Here is an 18,726-nt window from a genome sequence, read left to right on the forward strand (position 1 = left end):
GATCCTATACCTAGAAGACACAAAAGGGTCTACAAAGAAACTACTAGAGCTAATAAATGAATTCAGCAAAGTGGCAGGATAAAAAATCAACACACATAAATCAAAGGCATTCCTGTATATCAGCGACAAATCTTCTGAACTGGAAATGAGGAAAACCACCCCATTATCAATATCCTCAAAAATAGTAAAATACTTGGGAATCAACCTAACAAAAGAGGTGAAAGATTTATACAATGAAAACTACAGAACCCTAAAGAAAGAAATACAAGAAGATCTTAGAAGATGGAAAAATATACCCTGTTCATGGATAGGCAGAACTAACATTATCAAAATGGTGATATTTCCAAAAGTTCTCTATAGGTTCAATGCAATGCCAATCAAAATCCCAACGGCATTTCTTCTAGAAATAGATAAAGCAATCATGAAATTCATATGGAAAAATAAAAGACCCAGAATAGCAAAAGCAATTATAAGCAGGAACTGTGAATCAGGAGGTGTAGCGATACCGGATTTCAAACTGTACTACAAAGCAATAGTAACAAAAACAGCATGCTGCTGGTACCAAAACAGGCGGGTGGACCAATGGTATAGAATAGAGGACACAGAAACCAATCCACAAAATTACAACTATCTTATATTCGATAAAGGGGCTAAAAGCATGCAATGGAGGAAGGATAGCATCTTCAACAAATGGTGCTGGGAAAACTGGAAATCCATATGCAACAAAATGAAACTGAATCCCTTTCTCTCGCCATGCACAAAAGTTAACTCAAAATGGATCAAGGATCTTGATATCAAATCAGAGACTATGCGTCTGATAGAAGAAAAGGTTGACTCCCATCTACATATTGTGGGGTCAGGCTCCAAATTCCTTAATGGGACACCCATAGCACAAGAGTTACTAACAAGAATCAACAAATGGGACTTACTTAAACTAAAATGTTTTTTCTCAGCAAGAGAAACAATAAGAGATGTAAACAGGAAGCCTATATCATGGGAACAAATTTTTACTCCTCACAATTCAGATAGAGCCCTAATATCCAGAGGATACAAAGAACTCAAAAAATTAAACAATAAGAAAACAAATAACCCAATCAACAAATGGGCCAGGGACCTGAACAGACACTTCTCAGAGGAGGACATACAATCAATCAACAAGTACATGAAAAAATGCTCACCATCTCTTGCAGTCAGAGAAATGCAAATCAAAACCACCCTAAGATACCATCTCACTCCAGTAAGATTGGCAGCTATTATGAAGTCAAACAAAAACAAGTGCTGGCGAGGATGTAGGGAAAAGGGTACGCTTGTACATTGCTGGTGGGACTGCAAATTGGTGCGGCCAATATGGACAGCAGTATGGAGATTCCTGGGAAAGCTGGGAATGGAACCAACATTTGACCCAGCTATTGCCCTTCTCGGTCTATTCCCTGAAGACCTTAAAAGAGCATACTACAGGGATACTGCCACATCGATGTTCATAGCAGCACAGTTCACAATAGCTAGACTGTGGAACCAACCCAGATGCCCCTCAATAGTTGAATGGATAAAAAAATGTGGCATTTATACACAATGGAGTACTACGCAGCACTAAAAAATGACAAAATCATGGAATTTGCAGGGAAATGAATGGCATTAGAGCAGATTATGCTAAGTGAAGCTAGCCAATCCCTAAAAAACAAATGCCAAATGTCTTCTTTGATATAATGAGAGCAACTAAGAACAGAGCAGGGAGGAAGAGCAGGAGGAAAAGATTAACATTAAACAGAGTCATAAGGTGGGAGGGAAAGAGAGAGAAAAGGGAAATTGCATGGAAATGGAAGGAGACCCTCATTGTTATACAAAATTACATATAAGAGTTTGTGAGGGGAATGGGAAAAAATAAGGAGAGAAATGAATTACAGTACATGGGGTAGAGAGAGAAGATGGGAGGGGAGGGGAGGGGGAATATTAGAGGATAGGAAAGGTAGCAGAATACAACAGTTACTATTATGGCATTATGTAAAAATGTGGATGTGTAACCGATGTGATTCTGCAATCTTTGTAATGTTTTGAATAACCAATAAAAAAAAAGAGAAAGATTTAGTTTTTGGACTGTTTTTATTTTGGCCTTTGGAAAAATAAATCATATTTGGCACTCAGTTTGAATTCATCCTCTTCTAAACGTGATTCCATTTAATTTTCTGAACCATTAAGTATATTCATATGTACCTTCCAGAGCAGGTTGTTAAGGTGATGTTGGGGGTAAAGGGAGAGATAAGTGTAGAAATAAACGTTGCATCCTCTTTTATTATGGCTTTCAGGAGTGTTGGATGTGACCAGTAGCAAAATGAATGAATGAATGAAGGTTGATGATGGTGCTGATTGTGAACAACAGGGAAAGCAGAGAGCACAGAGGATACCTTCAGACTACTCATTTCTCACCATGCTAAAGGAAAGTGGCTCTACACATGGGGAGGCTGTCATGTGAGATTTGCATAATGATCACCTTAGAATGTGGCACAAAAAAGCTGTCTGATCAATCAGACATGATGACATGAAGGCAATATGAGCAAGTGTTGCTCAGGTTGGTTAGCTAATTAGTTACATTTGCATGTGAAAGCACAAATTTCAGTTTTCCTGGTGAGTTTACGGAATGAGGTTCTTAGGAAAGACTTCTCTAATTGCTTGATTCCTCTTTTCCTTTCCTTCCTATTTCTTTTGAGTTCCCACTTTTGTTACACTTATCTATATTTACTGTTTGCAGGCTGTAATTATCATTCTGGTTGTCCTGAGGATGAGACCTCAGTGATTTCACTCTCAGGTATGTGTCTATTTATTACATCTAGTTAAGTGGTAGAGTAATTTGCTCTCAGGCTGGAATATCATTTGTAATATGTTTTAAGAAAAAGATGGCATGGAATTTCTGAAAAAAGCAGAAGGTTTCTTCTCAAGATGGCTTTGAGAACAAATTATGCTGAAGTGAGTTTGAAAAATAAACTGAAGTCCTCAGGCACCAACTCAAATTCTCCTGCAGGTAAAAGAACATTTTCCAGGGGTTAATGTTAATTACAAGGTGAAGGATGAAGAGACAGTTAAAAAGCAGGGCCAAGGTAATTTTGTTGCTGTTTCTCTGAAGTATTCATGTCTGGGACACCCAGGAATGTCTGAGGATTTTGCTGCCTGTAGATAGGAATGAAGGTGTTTTTGAGCAGCAAAGTGGGAAAAAAGTCCATAATACTTTCTTTACTATTATAATTTACATAAAATCAGATATTGAATTTTATTGTATATCTTTCCATATATGAATATATAAAAAGGTGTGAACCTATATTTCCAAAATTGAAAGAATATAATACTGAGTTTTTCCTCCTCACTATTGACAATATACATAATTAAAAATTATTCCTATTTATCTAATGCTTTTATCTTAATGGAAAGTGACTGCAAGTCTACCACACCATTGGTAGTGATCATTTTCAGGTTTTGTAGATCCTAGGCAAAATTGCTGTAGCATGAAGCTATACCCTCTGTTGACAAAATGGGTTCTGACCAAGAAATATTGACTTAAAAGGGTGATTGTATCCTAAAAACATGAATTGACCATAATGATTTATCTTCTATAAATAGCATACTTATAAGTTGGACACAATATTATTTAAATAAGTAATGAAATAATAAGCAATTATAAATAATAATAAAGAAATTATGGTGAAAGAATGTTCATGATACAGTATAAAAGAAAATAGTGAGTCAGAAATCAGTAAATATGTATGTCAACCGAAAGGAAAAATGTTCATTTATGTTGTACACACTTCAAAAATTGCTGAAAGAACATGTGCCAAAATATTAACAATAGTTATTCTCAATGTTAAAAATCTGCAATTTTGGGTATTTTATAAAGCTTTTTAAAAATAGTAAACATAATTGTTTTTTTTTCATATTTCATGTTCTTATTATTACAAATATTCACAGTAGTAGTGATTGTACTTTATGGGAGAAAGAGGAAGATGTTAGCTTTTTGGAACTGTGACCCAAATACCTGATAAGAACAACTTAGAAGAGAAAGCTTATTTTAAGATCAATGTTTTAGAGGTCAGTCTATGGTGAGTCAGCTTCAGGCCTTGAGGTAGGCAGAACATCATGGTGGAAGGGCACGGCAAAATAGATCTCTTCAGTTGATGGTAGCCAGAGGATCAAGGAAACTTCCACTGAGATTTCAAAGGAAGACCTGAGTGTTCAGGCAAAGTAAAGCAGTATTGGAATCTCCCCGTGATTCCCTTGAGAGGACCTGCATGAAGTTGTGAAGGGGAAGCTGAAGCTGGAATGGAGATGCCAGGGATTAAGATATGCCAGTAATGTGGAATGTCTGCTAGGAAAGCTGTTGGCTGTAGATGGAGTCAGCCTAAGAAAGAGACCATGTGGATGACAACCAGCAAGGCAATTTAGGTGGTGCTGCAGAAGCCCTTTGAAGTTTACATCTCATCACAATATTCCCCAGATGTGGACGTGGAGTTACAGAAACTAATATCTGTCTGAGTTTTAGTTCCATCCTTTTCTTCTATATCCTATTCCTCCTTTTTGGAATGGGAACATTTATTTATGCCATTGTATGTTGGAAGTATGCAACTTGCAAGAACAGGCACTCCTGATCAAAAGAGGCAGATTAAAAGCAGCTGAATAAGGGTTTATTGAGAGTGGTTTCTGGGAGAGACCCTCCAGTCCAACAGAATGGGTCTGGGAGAAATGCACCCAGGCTCAGCTGAATTGGAATTTTTTGGGCTCAGGTCTGGAAGGGAGGGCTTGGGACAAAATGGAGGTTTTTAGAGTTCCTTGTCTTCCTAGGTTGTTCAGGGGATCTTTCTGTGATCCATATCCTTCCAGGATTGGTCAGGAGACCCCACTGATTGACAAATTGTTTTGAGGCACCATCACTGCTTGTTTGTAGGCACCTGATTGTTTTTTCACATGCACAGATTGTCTTGTGCTTCATTTCTAAGCCCCTAACATCCCAGCAATTTTGATGGTATAGTGTCTAGAATTACATCTGGCTACTTCATGCTTGCTAGGGACACTGTGTGGAAGGGGATGGCTCAGATGTTGGTTTGGTAAGGGAGGTGACTGTAGTCATAAGGAGCATCTGGTTGTAGGTCACTCTGTCAGTTTCACCCATGCGCTTTCAGGTGAAGCTGAGGAGGCAGGGAGAAATCATTCATAGAAGTCTAATTACTAATATAGGAGTGAGAATGGGAGTCAGCCACGTAATGAGGGTTGAGTTTAGCCAGCCGTTCATTTGATTGTTGCTGTTTAAGGTTTTCACCCAAACAATGGAGGATGTTGACATTCTTTTTGACCAATCTAGTTTCATTGATGTAGTAGCAGCATTCTTCTCTCAGGAATAGACAAGTTCCTCCTTTGTCTGGTGTCAGGAGATCTAGGGCTTGACGGTTCTGTAGTGATACTTGGGCAATCAATGTTATTTGCCTTTGCAGGGAAGTGAGAGAGGCGATTGATGCCTCTACCACTTCTCAAAGTTGTTGTTCAAGCTTCCGAGTAGTGGTTGCTGCATAACCAAGTCCTCCTTCCCCAAGTCTGGAGACAGCAAGTGAGAAGGCCAGGGAGATTTCAACTACTACTGGTAGAAAGACAGGCTCATCTTGCCCTGGAAAGGGAGGTGGTAACATACCATATTAATTCAGCCTTAATTTACAGAGTTAATTGAGGAACCAAGGTGGAAGAAACACAAAAAGCCAAGGGCATGCTGAGGCTTAGATTTTTTTTTTTTAGGGTACTGTTGCACCAGAAAAAGAACCTCCAGAGGAGCAAAAATTGGGGAACAGATTCAAATGATCTGGTCACAGGGTACTGAACCAGAGGATGTGTAGCAGCAGGGGAAATTCTCTGATGAGTTATGAAAAAGGGGTACTTTCTCAAAGGCTGGAGAGGGGGATTGTTGGGATATGGTTGAGGTATTGAGAAGAAGATCAATGGGAATTGCAGTAAAAGAAGTATGATCCAAACCTGTGCAGAGAAACCAGTCTGAAATGTTATTAACTTTGGATAAATTGAGAAGCTGAAGTCCCTGACATACTAGGACCATGCATTAGAAAGGGTCAACTTTAGGATGGGCAAATGCATCCAGCTGGTTTTGTATTTCTTTCTCTTGCTCCTAGTTGGTTATGTGAAGTTGAGGGAACATTTGTACATAAGTTCTCCAGATTCTGATAGAGGCTGAGGGGAGTTTGGTAAAACCCCAAGAATAAAATTTACCATCAACACTGGATGCTCATTTCAGGTCCCATATAGTTAATTTGTTGTATTCTTATTTTTTCATAGCAAGGCTTATCTAGGAAGCATGTCTTGCATGAATTGTAATAGCATCCACCATAGGTGTTAGGCCAATGTTTACAAGATTCCTCAGTTTGGTCTGATATGAAGCATAGCATTTCTGCACATATATGGGATGAGGCAGTTTGGTTGAATCCAGTAATGTTAAGGGTGACCACCTGATTGTAGCCAGAGGAAGGGCAATCATCTTGACCCATAAACTGACAGTGGGTTGTGTCATCTTGGTGCTATGTTGCTTGGATGTAGAAGCACCATCTATGGGTTGGGATAGAAGTGTGAGAGAGATTAATGATTAGTAAAATAAGAAGAATATTGGTGAGAAATCTTGAGTTTGGTGGGCCTCAGTGTGGTGGAAGTTCACACTGGACAATTGGAACAGGTGCCTTTTTAAGGCGGTAGACATGGTACCAGGGGAAGTGGCCCAAAAGCTTGGCTGCCACTGGGATAGTAAGTATGACTGTAAGGGGTCTTGTCCAGCGAGGTTCCAATGATTGAGGATGTAGTTCCCTAAGTAAGAATGCATCACATGTTTGAAGATTGTCCAATTCGGTTTGTGGTTGCACTGGGATTGTGGCAATGGATGGTGCAGGAAGACACTGGTCTGCATGTTCCCTTAGGAGTTTGTGTAGAATTGTGAGATATGACAGGTAGGACACAAGGGGAGAAATAGTGATTGGAAAGCTTTGGTTGATTAAGAAAGGGCACCCTTGGTGTTTCTCAAAGGGACTAAAGCCTGAATTCAGGTGAGGGCCAATGGCAGGAGATTGGGCCAGGAAAGCCTGAGTTCAATAGCAAGTTTAGTGAGATGTTCCTTGAGAATGCCATTAGCCCTCTCAACCTTACCCAAGGTTTTGGGATGGTAGGGGATGTGGAGCCTCCAAGTGATGTTGAGGCCTTTGGAGACTAGTTGAACAACCTGAGAAGTGAAAGCCGAATAATTGTCTGACTGGATGGAGGTGGGAAGAACAAACCTGGGAATTATCTGCTTGATGAGAATGGAGGCAATGGTGTTGGCAGTTTCCCTGGAGGTAGGTTAGTTTTCTATCCAACCTGAAAAATAATGAACCAAAGTAAGTAGGTAGTGAACTTTTTGTGCCTAGGCATGTGAGTGAAGTCAATCTGCCAGTCTTTGCCTGGCTGGTGGCCCCTCATCTGATGTGTGGGGAGTTTAGTTTTGGTGCCTCCTTGTGGGTATACTGTAGGGCAGACAGAACAAATGGAGTGGACCTGATGGAGGGTAGTTTTCATTCCTGGGGAGTAAAAGAGGTGTTTTAAAAATTGTAAAAGGAATTTGGGGTCAATATGAAGACAGTTATGAATGTCCATCAATAAACTGTAAGCTTGTTGTTTAGGAAGGGCAATTAGAACCCCCAGGAAGATCCGGCCATCCTCCCCAAAATGGCCACCTTGGTTATTAGTTCCTCTCATTCCTGTGGGGAATAGTTAGGTTTAATTGTGGAGGACAGAAATAGGATAGGGCCTCCTGAGAATTTTGCCATTAGTTCTTGTGCTATATAGTCTGCCTTGTTGTTGCTTATAGCTATAGGGTCAGAAGAATTTTGATGTATGATGGCCACTCATGATGGCAGTTGTAGTGCCTCTATGAGTTTGGAAATCAGAGAGGCATTGACCACTGGCGATCCCTTTGTGGTCAAGAGTCCATGTTCCTTCCAAATAGCTGAATATGAATGAGCAATTAGGAAAGCATATTTGGAGTCTGTGTATATGTTAACCCATTTGTCTTTGTATAGAGTGAGAGCTCTGGTAAGTGCAAAAAGTTCAGCCTTCTGGGAGGTGATCCCTTCATAGAGGCAGCTGGCTTTTAGAACTGAGGCAGTGGTGACTACTTTGTATGCATCTTTACACCATCTGCAGCGACCCATTACCAAACTGCTGTCCACAAAACTGGTTAAGTCAGGTGAGGGAAGTGGGTAATCAAAGAGGTCCTCATGGGGTGATTGTGGGGCCTCCAGAACCTGTGGACAGGAATGGTTAGCATTCGAAGAGGGTAGGGATTGTCGGAGGAGTGTGGCAGGATTGAGGGAAGAACAAAGGTAATGGTGGAGTTTTCTATAAAGAGAAGGCAGAATTCTTGAATTTGTGAAGGGCTCAGAAGGGGAAGAGATTTATGATTCAAGAAATCCTGTAGTCAGGCTGGGGATGTGGCCCAAGTGGTAGCGTGCTCGCCTGGCATGCGTGCGGCCGGGTTCGATTCTCAGCACCATGTACAAACAAAGATGTTGTATCCACCGATAACTAAAAATAAATATTTAAAAAATTTCTCTCTCTCTCTCTCTCTCTCTCTCTCTCTCTCTCTCTCTCTCTCCTCTCTCACTCTCTCTTAAAAAAAAGAAATCCTGTAGTCAATGGTGGAGAATACAGTTATTTGTTGGAGCAAGGTAAGTTTTAGGGCTTTCTTAAAAGTTAGTTCCACTGCTGCTTCCAGTGCTCAGAGGCATGGTAGCCTTCCATCAACCATAGAGTCTAGCTGCTTGGACAGCTTGTAGAAGGGTCCAATTGGTTGAGTGAGGAGGCCAGTGGCAATATCCTGTCTTTCTTCCATAAAGAGGTGGAAAGGAATTTTAGGGCTAGTAAGAGATAAAGTGCGAGAAGGTGTGAGAGCACCCCTGAGCTTAAAAAAGGAGTTGGCTACAAGGTTAGGGGAGGTGAAAGGCTCATGGGGGATTCCCATTAGCTGCCTGATATAAGGGCTTGACAAGGAGTGCAAAGCTGGGGACCCAATGTCTTAAAAGCCAGCCAGACCCAGAAAGGAGAGAATGTAGTCTGCTCTTTTGGATGGCTGTAGATCATGGAGAGCTTAAATTCTGTCTGTTGTCAGGATTCTAGTGGTTGGAGTGAGGAGTATACCTAAATAGGTGACTGAAGAGGTAGTAAGCTGGGCTTTGGCTGGAAAGACCCAATATACCTGGGACCCAAGAAAATTGAGGAGCTGAGCAGTGTGAGTTTAGGAAGTCTTGAGGGATGAACTGCATAGGAGAAGGTCATCCACATACTGAAAGAGAGTGCTATCCTGCAAGTCACAAGTGATTAGATCCTGTGCCAAGCCTTGTCCAAAGAGGTGGAGAATGTCACTGAAGCCTTGGGGTAGAACTGTCCATGTCAGCTCTTGAGACCTAAAGGATGTAGGGGTCTTCCCATGTGAAGACAAAAAGGTAATAAGAGTCAGGATGGAGTGGCACAGTAAAGAAGGCATCTTTAAGACCCAGAACAGTAAAGTGAGTGGTTGAAGAGGGAATATGAGAAAGAAGAGTGTAAGGGTTGGGAACCACTGGGTTAATGGGAATAACTGCCTTGTTAATTGGACAGAGGTCCTGGACTAAGCGATAGGCTCCTGAGGGTTTGTGTCCTGGCAATATGGAGTGTTGCAGGGGGATTCAGTAAGGATGGGGAATCCTGGGGAAGTAACTGGTCTATGATGGTTTTAAGTCCCTCTCTTACCTCTGGAGATGGGAAATTTGGGACATGCAGAAACTTTAGTTTGAGGTTTCAGCTTGATATGGAATGGCTTATGGTGGGAGGCTATGATTGGCTTGAAGGTGTCTCAGATCAACTAGGTAAGGGGGCAACAGCACAGAAGATACTGTCAGGTTATTAGAGATAGTAAGAATTAGAGATAGAAGAAAATGGATAGTAATATTCTTGGGGTATAGTTGGAGGGTGGCTTCTAATAATTAGAGAATATCTCTGCCTAGGTGACAAGATGGAATGAGCAGAAAATAGTGTGTGAAAGGGCACAGGCCAGCTTAGCAGTTCAGTTTGGGAAGGTGGGTTTGCCATCGATCTCCATAATTGAGACCTGGGAAGGAAACAGAGCCCAAAATGGGTAGGTAAGAGAGAATATGTAGGCCCCATGTTCACAAGGAAGGTTATGAACTTACTGGCTACCTGGAGTGTTACCCTGGGCGCGGTAGGGTGATAGGGTGATGAATCTAATTTGTTTTATCCTTCAGATCCCAGAGAAAACACCATTTCTCACCAGAGTCATTTTGGTTTTTCCAAGCTTCTTCTTGCCTTGTTGCTGATACTTTTCCTGATGAAGGAAATCTTACTGTCTGCCTCTTTTATCAGTAAGTATGCCAACTGAGTCAGTTATTAATTCCTGCCTTTCGTGAATAGAAGCCATTCATTAGAAACTGACATTTCACAATGATCCAGGAATTTGAAAAATAAATTTTCTATTGCGGGGGCATGGTTTGGAGTTCCTGAGAATTCAGTGGGAACTTTGCTTTTGCAAAAATAATGGAATTTATTTTCACTGAGAGAATTTTAAGAGTTGGTATATGTGTATGGGTTGGTGTCACAGAATAAAATCTATGGGTCATCAGTTCTATATTAGATTCTGTGTAAGGACATATCTATATTTCCTTAATAGCATTTATAAGGCTAGTCTTATTTGATTTCACAGACACTTATATTTTTGGATGAGCAGGTGGACATTAAGGGGATGGAAGAAATGTCCCAGGAAGAGTATCCCAGGGAATTTTCTTCTAATAATTTCTGTCTTTCCCATTGTGAGATCTCAGGAAATGTCAATTTAACAAATAGGTGGATTTATGCATATGTTATATTTCAGAGTTTATCAAGCTTTCAAAAGTCATAAAACTTAGCATAAACTAGAATAGATATTTTATTTATCAATTTGGTCATTTGATAAGTAACAATGGCCATACATATTGTTTACTAGGCACCGTGTGAGGGAATCCAGAAATAGCCACAGCCACTGCTCTCAAGATATTAATAGAATAGTCAATATAACCAGTATTTACAACATGAGATAAGAAGTATTTTTCAGGTAAGAAGTGAGCACAGAAAGCTGATATGGGTCTCCTGAAGGAGGAGACATCTGCCCCTGTTACTACTACATGACATAGATATATTATATGTATGTCATTACAACATGGAAGTATTTGGGGGAAATACAAATATGCCTGACCAGGAAAATATAGTGTTATGTGAAAAACTTTGAAATGAAGTTGTAGGTGGCAGACAAAAACAGAATTTAGATCCTGAAGAAGGTCATACACTATTATAAAAAAATTTTGATTTTTCCCTAAAGATTATATGATAAGATATCCTTTGCTACTTAATAAACAAGCCTAAAACAGTGAATTGAAACAGATATTTATTTAGCTCATGTATCTGTGGTCTGGAAATTTAGACTGGCTCAATTGGGTATTTTCTTTGGTCCTAACTGAATTCACTCATGCATATGATGTTGGGGACCCAACACGGGCAGTTCGGCTTCTGAAGAAGAGCATGTGAGCTAGAATGAAAGGAGCAATTTTACCTTAGTCCTCTCATTATTCATCAGGCTAGCCTGGGTTGGTGCTACAGAATGAAATCTATGGATCGTCAGTTCTATATTAAATTCTGTGTGAGAACACATCTGTATTTCCTTAATTGCATGTATAAGGCTAGTGTTATTTGACTTCACATACACTGATGTTTTTGTATGAGCCAATTTCAGACTTCCATGATAGGGGGCGAAAGGAAAAAAGGCATGTTAAAGTTTAAAATTGGAACGATCCTGGTTGCTTTTGCACATTCTGTTGACCAAATGGAGTCTTAAAGGCAGCTCATATTCTATTGGTGAAGAAACAGATTCTTGATTGGAGAATCTTTTTAGTTCTACTTGATTGGAGAAGCTGCAAAGTCACAATGCTAAGGGATATAAATCCAAGAAGGGTGGAACATTGAGGCCAATTTTTCAGTCTGTCAGTGAGTGTGGAGACATTGTGGAATTTGGGGCAGGGATTTGACATAATCAAATTTGACTTAAGGAGGCATGCTTTTACTGAGGTGTGAAGATGGACTAGGAGGACAAAGGTCAAGGTAAGGAGAGGCATTATTTTCTAGAAAACGTACAGAACTAGACAGCATTGTGTTAAATGAGATAAACCCGACTGAGAAAGTCATTGGTTGTATGTCTTCCCTCATATATGATAATTTAGGAGCAAAAAGAGAAAAAGGGGTCAGATCTCATGAAAATTGAGGCAAAAGTAGTAGAGTAGAGGCAGGGTACCAGGGTGACAGAAGAGGGAAGGGAATGCGGAGGTACTGGGGAATGAAAATGACCAAATAATGTTATGTGTGTGTATGACTATGTAACAGTGCATCCTATGATTATTATAATTATAATGCATCGAAGAGATGCTAATTCATCATCCCATTGGAAAACATTGAGAGTCTCATTTAAGGATACTGTTAGTGAAGAGAGGACAAGTAGCTTTGAAGGGTAAAGAAGATACAATCAAGGCGGCCAAGGTTTGATGAATATTGGGGATTAAAACCCCAGAGAAGTTAAGTGTGAATATTATATCCTGACCTTCTAAACTCAGCAGTGAAGAAGCTGTTCAAAGGTGTAGGCAGTATAGGATGAATAGTTTGTTTCAAGAGATGATTATTTACATTTTGGGCACAAAGTTAACTCACAATGTACATGTCCAGTGGGAAGCACATTTGTCTGGATTTCAGGAGAGAGGTCTAGAAGTTTAAAAGTCATTTACATAATGATAGCAAGTTCCAGCATAGGAATTATGGTATCACTCCAGAAGAGGACTTTAAACTATATAGGGATTAGGGTAATACTCTTGGAAATACTACATTTTTTTTAACATGGTGATTAGAGGAAAAGAGCTTATGGAAGAGGATAATAAGCAGCAGTAAGAAAGGTGAGGCAGGAATAGGAGAGGACAGTGTACCAAGAGTAAGGAGGAAGACCTGGGTGAGTGATTGCAAGAGGCCATTAGAAAATGACTAATAAATCGTTCTAGTAAATTATTGATGATCAATTTCATGCATGGTTTAATGAAATGATGGAAGCCATAGCCAGAATGAAGTGGGTCAAAGAACAAATAGGAGGTTAAAGAGGAAATTTAATTTCTAGCAGTAGTGTTTATTAACCCAGGGCCTTGTGTATTCTAGGTAAGTGCCGTGATACTGAGATACCACTGCAGCCCAGAAAATTGAATTTCTAGAAGTGGGAGTGAGTTAGTTCTAAACTGGGAGAGACACACAAAAGAAATGAAGAACAGTGTCCTCTTCATCAATCTTTAAGATCACCCAGAATTGGTTAAAATTAGCAAATTCTTCCTTTCCCCAAAGTCCCAGGTTTTGTACTTCCTTAAATAACTTCCACTCCCATCTCACAAAGTTTAGCCTTTGTTTGCATCTTGGGTTAACTCTTAAAGGAGACTATGGATAATATCCTTCAGATCCCAATTGATGGTACTTTCATGTCTTATTTCAACTCCTCATCTTTTAGTTATTCCTGGAGATATCTAATATTTACAAAGCAGTAGGATTAGGATTCCATTTACTGAGGGGTCATGGGGAAACATTTTCTGTCAGGCTCTGTCCAACTGGGTAATTGGTCATGTGTAGATTTTTGTCTATAGAGTGCAAGAAAGCAATGTGAAAAGCAACGACCTAATGCTACCAGAAAATGATTGGTTTATGTTCTATTTTCCAGATTTCTTTCAAAAAAATTCTCAGCTGTTTGAAGACAAAAATAATAAAAGATTTATTTAAAAAAATCATTTACACACATTTGGAGTGTGTAAGAACGAATTCATCCATGGAAGGTAAAACTTCATGTGCCTAGAATTCAATTGTTGACTGTAGTATGTAAGATTCCCAAATCAGTATTTATGATTTTTAGGTAGAACACACTAAGAAATGGAGTCTCATGGTATTCTAATCTACAAGTGTACAATTTCATAGAATCTAACATTCTTTTTTAAAAATCTTTTTATAGTTATAGACAAACACAATATCTTTATTTATTTATTTCTGTGTGGTGCTGAGGATAGAACCCAGTGCCTCACATGTGCAAGGCAGGTGCTGTACCACTGAGCCACAGCCCCAATCCAGAACCTAACATTCTAATATAGATATTGAGTATTGTCCATGTGAAGCTCAATTTGGAAAAAGAATATATTGTTATTGTATTTCTTCAGACTGTTCTTTTTTCTGAGGTTTCTGCGAGGCTAGTGTTTTTCTCATGTTAATCAAACAATTTGGTGAAAATGAAGATGAATATATGGTGAATGAGAATTTTTTTTACCTCTAAAACGAAGTGTCTGAAAGACATTTTTAAATTTTCAGAAAAGTTGAGCAGATAATATTAAAAGATTCTATTTTAACCCTACTTTGCACACACAGTGGCCATTATTATTATCCTATTCCTAAGTAAGGACATTTGTTACAACAAATGAACCAATATTCATGATTTTTTTCCCTTTAGTACTAGGAATTGAATTCAGGGTTTCATACATGCTAGGCACGTCTCTATCACCGAGCTACTTCCTTAGCCCAACATTCTTGATTTTCCCAATTTTAAACTCTTGTTCTTTTTCATATACTAGAATTACTGCAGTCCCCCACATTCCATTTATTTGTCATATCTCTTTAGTTTCCTCTTTGCTATAAAATTTTTTTTCAGATCTTCCTTGTTAGATGACTTTGACAACTTAGGGGTATACCATTTCTATATTATTGGTTGTCTCTGTGTTAAAATTTGAAGTTTTTCTAATGATTATGGGGGGTTATTTGTTTTGGGGAGGAAGGTCACAGATATAAAATGCTATTCATCATATTAGTTCCAGGGTATATATTATCAAAGTGAATGTTGACTATCAATGCTGAACTTGATCACCTGAGGTAGTGTTTGTCAGATTTCTCATTGTGAAGCTACTTTTTCCTCTCCTACCCACACTATATCATTCATTAGGAGATTGCTACATGCAGTTAATATTTTATGATGAAGGAGTCATGCTCCCATTTATTAGGGTGGTGTATTATGTTTGTGCTCTCTAGAGAAACAGAAGCAATATGAACATGGATATTTATTTTAAGAACTTGACTCATGGAAATGTGGGGGCTTGATAACTCCAAAATTCGATCTGGGTAACTTTCAGACTCAGGAAGGAATGGCAGATGGAGGCCAAAGGAAGTCTGCTAAGCTTTTAAAAGGTCATTAAATTTTTCAGTGATAAAATTTCCATTTTTACATCTTTTTTTATTGTCTACTTTTTTCTTTTTTAAAATTTATTTATTCAACCTAATTTTTTATACATGATGGCAGAATGCAATTTATGTATATTACACATATAGAGCACAAATTTTCAAGTCACTGATTGCACACAAAGTATGTTCACACAAATTTGTGTCTTCATATATGTACTTAGGTAATGATGTCTAACTCATTCCATCATCATTCCTGTCCTATTGCCCCCTCCATTCTCCTCCATCCCCTTTGCCCTATATGAAGTTCCTCCATTACCTCCCCCACCCCATTGCCATTATGAGTCAGCGCTCTTTTGTTTCCTTAAGATGGTTTGTGTTGGTACCTGAGATTGAACCTTGGGCTGCCAACCCCCTGAGCCATGTTTCAGCTTTTCTTTTTTTTGCCACTATTGATTATCATTTTTTTACTAAAATTTAGAACTTCCTGGGCCTTGGTAAGATTAATTATTTTGGGCTGAAACTTGGATATTACCATTTTGAGGTTTTTGGGGTCTAGGTTTTATTTAAACATTATATTTTATCTTTTTTTTTGTAATACCAGTCCAGCAGGTGAAAGGGGCCCTGACACATTATTGCCCACTTCAGGCAACTTGCCTCCTTGGCAACTGAGGAGAGGGATCTCCTTGTTATATCTGGGTGAATATGGGAGCTACAGCTTTCATGCTGTTTCCCTAGGTCTTTAAATTAATAATACACACAATTCAACAATATTTTTTTATATATTGCACTGATTTGCCCTTCTTGTCTATAAAGGAAAAGTCTGGAGCTGTTGCCCACAGAATTGGAAGTCATTTAGTTCCAGTTGCTACTTTTTTTCTACTGATGCAAAATCTTGGAATGAGAGTCAGGAGAACTGCTCTAGAATGGAGGCTCACCTGATGGTGATCAACAGCAAGGAAGAGCAGGTACTTACTAAGAGACAATGGAGTCATGAGCCTGTCTGACTTTTGTACATGTCTTTGCTAAGAAGGGATATTGATGCTGTGGCAGAAGACTTTCCATAAGACAGATAGGAGAGGCTCCCTCAGCCTTCCCATTCCACACCTTGTACCTTCTTCAGTGTAACTAGCCTACCCCCAGGGAAATTGTGGCATTCAACATGTAGGACCTGGGGGTTTAGTGAAAGGATGAAAATGTTTCTGCCTACAACAGCAGTTGGTTATTTCAATATGTAACTGTTTTCTGAATTATCAATTGCTTAATAGAAAGGAGAATTAACTTTAATAGGCAAAGTTAAATCAAGAGACTGACAATCAGCAATCAGGAATGATATTTTAAGAATCTGTGAAATGCTGGTTGTTGTGGTGCATGCTTGTAGTCCCAGGGGCTTGGGAGGCTGAGGCAGGAGGATCTCAAGTTCAGAGCGATCCTTTGCAATGTGGCAAGGAACTAAGCAATTTAGCAAGACTCTGTCCCTAATTGAAATATAAGAAATAGCGGTTAGTGGCTCAGTGGTTATGTGCTCCTGGGTTCAATTTGTGGTACAAAAAATTTTATGATGATTTGAAAGGAAAATGATTAAATTTGTAAGAATTTTCTTATGTAAAACTTTTAAGAATATTCTCTCAGTGAAGAAGAGAGGGAATTTGAATTTGAGATAGAAATTCATTATGATTGTAGGTAGGAATTGCTTCTATATTTAATAAAATTAAGACTTACAGCTGAAGTCTTTGATTCTTTTGTGCTCAAAGACCTGCAGTTCTGAGGTCCCCATCTGGTTATTCCTGAACTGTCTACTTTTGTTTTCACTTGTGTATGATCATAAAGAGTTCAGTTGAAAAATCACACTGTACCTTTAAATATGTATAATTATTAGATGTTAGTAAAATTTTTCAGAAGATACAAAGAAGAGGGAAATGTAACTATGACAATTTGATCATTATGCACTGTGTATATATATCAAATTATTTGTTATCTGAAAGATTTTACAATTAAATAATAAAGAAGAAATAAATCACCAAAATTTTTTTAAAAATATTTTTATTGGTGAATTATATTTTCTCATGAGAGTGGACTTCATTCTGTTACATTAACACCAGTACTAGCATGATTTGGCAATTTAAAAAAAAAAAACACCCTCAGTTCATGCTGAGTATCTAAAACCTATGACTTCTTTTCTTTTTCTTTTCCTTTAGGATTTCCTCACTCAGAATATGGATAAAAACACTGCTTATTTTGTGGGGCTATCAGATCCAGAGGGTCAAGGACACTGGAAATGGGTTGATCAGACCCCATACAACCAAAGTGCCATGTGAGTACAGAATTATATAAAGGAATCCTGGTCCTGGGTCATACAGGAAGTTTAGAGTGTTCCACCATCAGTTCTGAAACTAAAACAGCTCACTCTTGTCCTTTTGCACACAAAGTTAATCAATTTTATTACCTCATGAAATTATCACAGAACCCTAGGAGGCACACATTATTTTTCCTATTATAGAACTAAGGAAATTGAGTTTGGAGAGTATAGATAGTTCAGCTAATGTCATCCAACAATAGTCTTTAGAACCAGGTGGATTCTACTGTGCTTTTAAAAACTGTATTGATTCTCTGTAATAAAAATTCATGTTTTTAAAGATTATTGTATATTATTATGCTTTAATAGTTCTCATAAAGCATAATCCCAAAGTTGGATAATATTACAATATTTCATATTTATGTAATCTTTAAAGGCATTTAAATACATTAGTATACTTCTATCTTTGATCCTTATAACTTCTTTGTGAAATATATAGTGCTGTTACTCTGGTCCAGTTTTTAGATAGGCAAGCTGAGAATCTAAGAAATTAAATTATTTGACCTAGAAAACAGGAATAAGTAGAAGATCTAGAGACTTAATTATTTCTTCAGACTTCAAAATCATCCCATTAAAAAGGAAAAAAAAAAACCCATTTTGAATCATGGGACCACGTTGACTTCTCTTCATCATATAAGAAAGCCCCATGGATTGACAGTCTCCTGGCAATAGGGCCTACATTTAGAGGAGAGCCTGTGGGTAACATTTGGTCAAATGCTTAGGGCAATAAGGTATGAGAAAATATGAGTGATGAGGGCACAATTTTTAAGATAAATGCCAGAGGTGTTGGTGGAGGAGAAACTGCATGAGAATTGGGAAGGGTTGGTGTGGGCACATCTGACCCTCACTTCCACAAACATCCACCCCAGCCTCTGACCCCATAATGACTCTAACCCCTATAAAAGCAGTCTTGGAAGAATGACTTCATTCTTTTTCTCTGTTCCAGATTCTGGCATCCAGGTGACCCAAGTCATAGTGAAGAGCATGTGTTATAGTAAATCATCATCGTCCATCATTGCAATGGGGCTGGAATGACATACTTTGTAAAGATCTTCAAA

The 18,726-nt window shown here is 38.7% G+C and overlaps 1 protein-coding gene across 1 annotated transcript in view; it reads left to right on the forward strand.

Annotated features, from left to right (window-relative positions):
• Positions 1–9,515: 9,515 nt before the first annotated feature.
• Positions 9,516–18,726, forward strand: part of LOC143386080 (C-type lectin domain family 4 member A-like) — a 39,498-nt gene continuing 30,287 nt past the window's right edge. Inside the window, exons 1-4 of the mRNA XM_076841419.1 lie at positions 9,516–9,563; positions 13,820–13,931; positions 16,129–16,280; positions 17,511–17,626. Coding sequence (XP_076697534.1) covers positions 9,516–9,563; positions 13,820–13,931; positions 16,129–16,280; positions 17,511–17,626 — 428 coding nt within the window. The remainder of the gene's footprint in view (positions 9,564–13,819; positions 13,932–16,128; positions 16,281–17,510; positions 17,627–18,726) is intronic.

Source organism: Callospermophilus lateralis, assembly GCF_048772815.1.
Source record: "Callospermophilus lateralis isolate mCalLat2 chromosome 17 unlocalized genomic scaffold, mCalLat2.hap1 SUPER_17_unloc_3, whole genome shotgun sequence".
NCBI lineage: Eukaryota > Metazoa > Chordata > Mammalia > Rodentia > Sciuridae > Callospermophilus > Callospermophilus lateralis.